Source organism: Xiphophorus couchianus, chromosome 4 (genome assembly GCF_001444195.1).
Source record: "Xiphophorus couchianus chromosome 4, X_couchianus-1.0, whole genome shotgun sequence".
NCBI classification, from domain to species: domain Eukaryota; kingdom Metazoa; phylum Chordata; class Actinopteri; order Cyprinodontiformes; family Poeciliidae; genus Xiphophorus; species Xiphophorus couchianus.
The window spans coordinates 3,416,966-3,423,276 of NC_040231.1; the positions used below are offsets into that span (position 1 = coordinate 3,416,966).

At 39.3% G+C, this 6,311-nt stretch overlaps 1 protein-coding gene across 1 annotated transcript; it reads left to right on the forward strand.

Annotated features, from left to right (window-relative positions):
* Positions 1–564: 564 nt before the first annotated feature.
* On the forward strand, positions 565–4,684 carry socs4 (suppressor of cytokine signaling 4). Its single transcript, XM_028015847.1, has one exon. It carries the CDS (start codon positions 1,225–1,227, stop codon positions 2,425–2,427), a length of 1,203 nt encoding a protein of 400 aa, XP_027871648.1. The 5' UTR covers positions 565–1,224; the 3' UTR covers positions 2,428–4,684.
* Positions 4,685–6,311: the final 1,627 nt, after the last annotated feature.

Consider the following 6,311-nt stretch of genomic DNA (forward strand, 5'->3'; position numbering starts at 1 on the left):
ACAGCAAAGTGACCCTGATACTATATCATATCTGATTGTTGGTAGGACGTTCTTTTCTAAAATGCTGATATAAAGGTACACGAAGTTAGACTAGAATATTTTCCTAAAACTCTTGGCAATTAATAAGATACTTTTTTGAGAAATAATTTGTGTTACTTTTGGTTCAGTTGTGGTTTTGGCTTCAGAACTTCATTTTTTCTCCAGTCTAATTGTTGAATCATAAACTTTAACTGAGGTACTGAGTCCATTAGCATGCTAGCTTCTGTTCTGATTCTTTTGTGGTTTTCTATATGCATCTTCAATGTGTTTTAGGAGTCATTTGGTGCGTCATTTACCTCCTGGGAAGGTAAAAGTGAGACCTGTTTTAATAAAGGAATCAAAATTACAACATAAGCAATTAAGAAATTTGACTCAACTAAATAAGCTAATATAATATGAGCTTAAAACAAGAGCAAGCTTTATAATAAGATTTTTTATCTATACAGTGGTACACTTCTGCTAATCTGCTAGTAGTGTGGCCAAGTGTTGAAACTTCGTTACAAATGTGTTGAAATTTGGGTGATCAACTGCTAGGAACTTTAAAAAGTTGAATTTTTTTTTAATTTTTGAAACGTTGAGATTAATTTGACATAAATGGTAAGTTTTAATGACGGCTGGCCTGTGAGATACATTGAATTCTAAAAGGTTGACCTATGCTTTCTTGAACAAGTTAAGATAGGGCTATACTGCAAACAGATGTGTTATTCAAGATTACACAACTGTACATCATTGAAAAGCAGAAGTGGAGCCTCCTGCACAACCAACAAGAATGCAGCCAGTGTTTTCTGGATGACAAGTCTACAAAACACTTGTCTTTTCCAGCAGCCATTTAACAGTGGTAAAAACAGCTGATCAAACTTTCTAGAGCTCCACTTGGGTTGCTAGGTAACAGGGCTGGGCTTCCCTGGGGTTGCTATGTAACAGCAGTGCCTGATTGTTGAGGTTTTTGAAACAGCGCAAAAAACATAAATTTACTGCCCCCCAAAAAAGCTACGTCTGCTTTTGCAAGCACTGGTGCTGTTTTTGGAAGTAGTTGAGACACAAATTTAAATACAAAAATGTACAAAATGTTTTAAGATCAACTTAGACAAGCAAAGTCAAACTTGGTGACATTTGTTTTATGAAAGCTGATAAGTGTGGCATGATATTTTCTGATGTTTTACAGGAAGAGGACAGACAGTGGCCATGTCAGAGAAGACGCCTCGGGGAGCGGACACTCGACCCAAATCTGGCCTCCGCAGCTGGAGCGCCGACAGCTACATCTGGCGGGGTAAGAAGCGTTCCCGGAGCTCCCGCAATGGATCCAGTCCCGGCGGGTCAGAGGCGGACGGTTCCGAAGAACTTGGCATGCGGTCCACTTCCTGTTCCCGGCGGCGCAGAGAGCGGAAGTGCAGCTGCAGCGCTCTGGGTGAGTCACTGATGGCTGGAGACATGGACGGTGTGTGCAGGAAGGCGCTCCACCGGCGGTCTCTGAGGCAGAAGTTTCAGGACGCTGTGGGTCAGTGTCTCCCTCTACGCCATCACCACCACCACCATTACCACCACCCACCCGGCTCGTCTCGCCCCTTCTCCGTACTGTTCTGGTCCAAAAGGAAGATCCACGTTTCAGAACTCATGCAGGACAAATGTCCGTTCTCTCCCAAGTCTGAACTGGCCAAATGTTGGCACCTTATTAAAAACCAGGTGGGTCATCCAGGTTCCCTGAAGGACATGGAGACGCCGCTGAAGCCCCGCGTGTCGTCTTCCACTTCGCCGCCGCAGACGCCGCTTTCCTGGGAGGACATCTGCTGCTCGCCTGCGCCGCTGGAGGACTGGGACCCGTCCAGCCTTCACGGTAGACCGGATGGCGCCTGTGCAAACACTGACTACATCCTGGTCCCCGATCTGCTCCAGATCAACAACAACCCATGCTACTGGGGCGTGCTGAACCGCTTTGAGGCTGAGGAGCTCCTGGAGGGCCAGCCGGAAGGGACGTTCCTCCTACGGGACTCTGCCCAGGACGAGTTCCTGTTCTCCGTCAGCTTCCGCCGCTACAGCCGCTCCCTGCACGCGCGCATCGAGCAGAACGGCAAGCGATTCAGCTTCGACGTGCGCGACCCGTGCATGTACCGGGATGCCAGCGTGACGGGCCTGCTGAGGCACTACAGTGACCCGGCCACCTGCCTCTTCTTTGAGCCGCTGCTCTCCAGGCCGCTGCCCAGGACCTTCCCTTTCCCTCTGCAGCACCTGTGCAGGGCGGTAATCTGCAGCTGCACCACCTACCAGGGCGTGGAGGGGCTGCCACTGCCGCCTCAGCTCAGGGAATACCTCAGACAGTACCACATCAAGTGTGACGGGGCCTGCGCCGTGTCGATGCCCACAGCAGCCAACACGCAGGATCTGCACTGACGAGGAGGAAGCTATAAGTTAGGGATGCTAACAACTAATCTACTTATGATTAATTGTTGATTTATTAGATTCAAACTAGTTCTAGTCAATTAAGTAATCCGCTTAGATCTTCTTTTAATGTTGTAGTTTGGCCGCCATCCAGCAGAAGGCGCCACTGGTCATCCTTAAGGAGCCGTTTATACAGAAACAAGATGGCAGGCAAATCAGAACAGTCCGGAGTCCAGTGTGGGATGGAAAATGCACTTTATGCTGTCCTGTTTTGAAATACAAACACTTGGCAACCTCTTTAAGTTTTCAGCAACTTAAGAGGTTCATGTTTGGTTATATTTTATAAATATGTCTAAGTTTAATAATGTGAGAGAACCACAATATTCTGTTTATTTATGTATATTTAATACAGGTGACAAAAAATAATGTTACAATTAAAAGATGTTTTTGTTTTCTTTACTTCAGCATATGAACATGTTGCCTTTTATATAATGCAAACATGGTCAACTATTGTCATACAAGAGAAAACTCAGGCGTTTAAGAAAATGGCCGCTTATCAATACGTCATTAGTCAATGAACTTCAAATGAACTAATTATTTGATAACTTGCATCTCCAATTTAAGTCCATTCTTTGGGACAATTTTATCACAGTTTCAAACAAAAATTGGCTCTATAATAATTTAACAAAAAGGCTACTGTACAGCTGACCTAATAAATTATTATTGATTTTGTAAATATAAGCACCAAAATAGCCACTTTAATAAACTGAAGCACATTGCAAAAGTATTCATAACTTAACTGATTTATAGACTTCATAATAATGTCTTCTATGTGATAGACTAACACAAAATAGTGCTTAATCAAAGTGTAAAACATAAGCTACATGGTTTTCGACTTTTCTTTCAACTTCTGGTGTTTATTTGTATTCAACATGGTGGCCACCATCAATTTATATTAAATATATACATCAATGGTGGCCATGCTTCAGCTAATAGCAGAGCAAATTTTTCATCTCGCTAAGTTTGCTAACTTTGAAAACATTTAGCGCACTTACTTTCTTCCAAATTAATTTTTCTGGATCAATTTCAAAATGCCAATTTACTTGTTTGTTTTGTAAACTTTCAGCTGAATAATTTTAAGCAACTGTTTTAAAGTTTTTGGTTATCGACTTTTAGGATTTCTTCATGTAGTTATATTCATACTCTTATTTTGAAGTGGGAGGAGACTGTTTACCCTCTCCTCTCACGTACTTTCCCTTTTTTCCCCTCTGGATAACTATTTAAAATGAGTACACAACAAAACGCGGACAGTAGAGAACAAGATATACGTATAAACACAATATCTAAGGGCATTATATAACATGTAAAATATAATCCCAAAATTAAATTGGTGCCCGACGGTTGCAGCATTAGCTTCTCCTTCTTACTATCACTTTGAAATATAGGGAAACTAAGGACTACTAAAAGAAAAAATACTTTGTGTACCAAATATTTTGCATTCAAGAAAACACTTGGAAGATTTGAGACTAATTAGAAGCAAAAAGGTTCAGATTTTCATCTCTAAAAATCTTGAAAACTATGCATCTTTTTTTCCACTTTACTACTTCGTGTTTGTAATGTTAAAAAGGTCAGGGGTAATGAATATTTTTTAGTATAGCAATGTACCTGTAGCATTTCCCCCAAAATCACACCGTATGCCTTATTCAAACTGCACCTTTCATCACTGCTTTCCACTCAAACTTCCCTCATCGCTCCAGGTATTGTTAAATTGTTGGACATTTTTGGTCATTCGGACCGTTATATCTCCAGATAAGGGACAAGTTGCTGTTATTTCACATGGATAGTTTGTTTTCTAGACTTTTATTATCTTGATGCCCAATATTCATGAACCCAGTCTGCCTAAAACTAGCTTTGCATCTCAAACAGATTTCCTCCCATCGCCCCCAGAAAATGGCGTCATTCCTCCACTTTCACTTGAGCAGATTGTCATAAAAAATAGTGCAAAAACATTCCTATCGCATTTTAAAAATAATAAAATGTGTTTATTTGTAGGTCATCTGATTCTTTTGGGAAGAATTTAGGAATAAAATCAAATGTAATTCTGCCTTTCGGCCACAAGATGGCGACAGAACTTAAACCTCATGCACTGAAACATCATGTTTAGCAGCTTTAGTTTACACACAGTTGTATGTTTACTGCGTTAACGGTTTTATTTTTGGGCACATTCACGTCACTGATAAACAAACCAATAAAAATCCTTTCCACTGTCTCTGTGCTGTTATCGTTTCTCAGGATTTCTCTCATCTGTGGAGCGTTTTTGGTTCAGCAGCTTGAATCCTGCTTTGTTTTTGTTTCTGCTGTCATCTTCAGACAAGCTAATGATATGGAAAATGATACTTAGAAGCACCTAGCTGCAAAAATACAACAAAGAAACAATTTATCCACCCTCCTTTGCAAAGGACGGCTCTAAATGGCGGAGCAAATTGAAAGATAAGGGCATGAAAGATTTGCTTTTTGATGGGATTCAGGGGTTTTTTTGTGAATGTGAGTCACAAAAAAAAGTCATAATAGAAAAATGAGCTCAAGGGATTTTATTTGTCCCCTTTCATTGAAGAGAGTGCTCTATTTCTACCATTTTTGAGTAAAGATTGGATAGCTTGATGATTATCTAAACGTTTTCAGAACCTCAATCCATTAAATCAAAACACTAAAACTGTTATTTATCCTCTATTCATTTGTCGGACTTTACGCTGTTTATATTGTCATTTTACAGAAAAATCAAAACAATTTAAAATTTCTTAATTTACTCACATCTCAATAAAAACGTTTCTACGTGGAATAAGGATAAATGAAACGATTATCCTGCTAATACCTCTTATGTTTTTCATAGGCGTATTTTATGCCTGTTCTGTCCTCGTCATGAGTTTTCGATTTTCCACCAGCTAGACGGATAACGACGCTCCAATAACCAAACTTCTCTTTCTTTTTGCTTGTTTATTGAAGAATGGCCTCTGACCACTGCCTTAAATTAGCTAATTAGCAATAAAAAAATTAAAAAATCTTTTTCATAAATGACTTAAATGTACAAAACCACACCACATTAACAGAAAACAAAGAGACAATTGTTATTTTCACCATTAACCAATACTTGCGAACAAATCTTGTCTGAAACACTCAACGTATCAATAATCAGCTTTATTTAGGAATCTTCCGTGTCACGTTCCACCATCTTGGATCTCTATTTTCTTTTTTTAGCGTCACCAAACAATGTCACAAAATATCGACCAGGGGGATCCCAGTGTGGTTTTCAAAAACTTGCTGGTGGTCCAGTTTAATTTATAAAAGGCAGCATAAAGCCTGAAAGAGAAATTTATGCCACTAGATGTCACTCTTTCATCTTTTTAAGATTATGTAGACAAATTAGGTAAGTAGAAATCGCTTATTTACAAAAACTAATAAATATTTAAGGGAAAACAATAAAGCTCGTAAAACTCTACTGTCTTAAGTTGTACGTTGTTGTAATGAGATAAATATATGATCATGAAATGAAGAAGTTGTTCTTTTTTGGGATTCCTTTAAGTGCCAGCATGGTCTCGGACACTGAGGAGCCTTTTGTATTGATTTTCCAGAACCGCTGCATAAAATATTTATGACACCTTGTATGATCCGGAGTCAATTTTTCACATTTCAAAGCTAATATTTATTACCAGATGCATGATGGATTTGAAATCCATGTGGAAAGAATGACAATTTACTCTTTATATTTTGATTTATCAATCAAACTTTGTGTTGGAGTCAGACAGTAAGCAGGGTTTAAGAAGGATTTAATTTATTTAAAAAAATTAAACCATCAAGGTTTTCATGTACAAATATAGTTAGCAGAATGTAATGTTTAA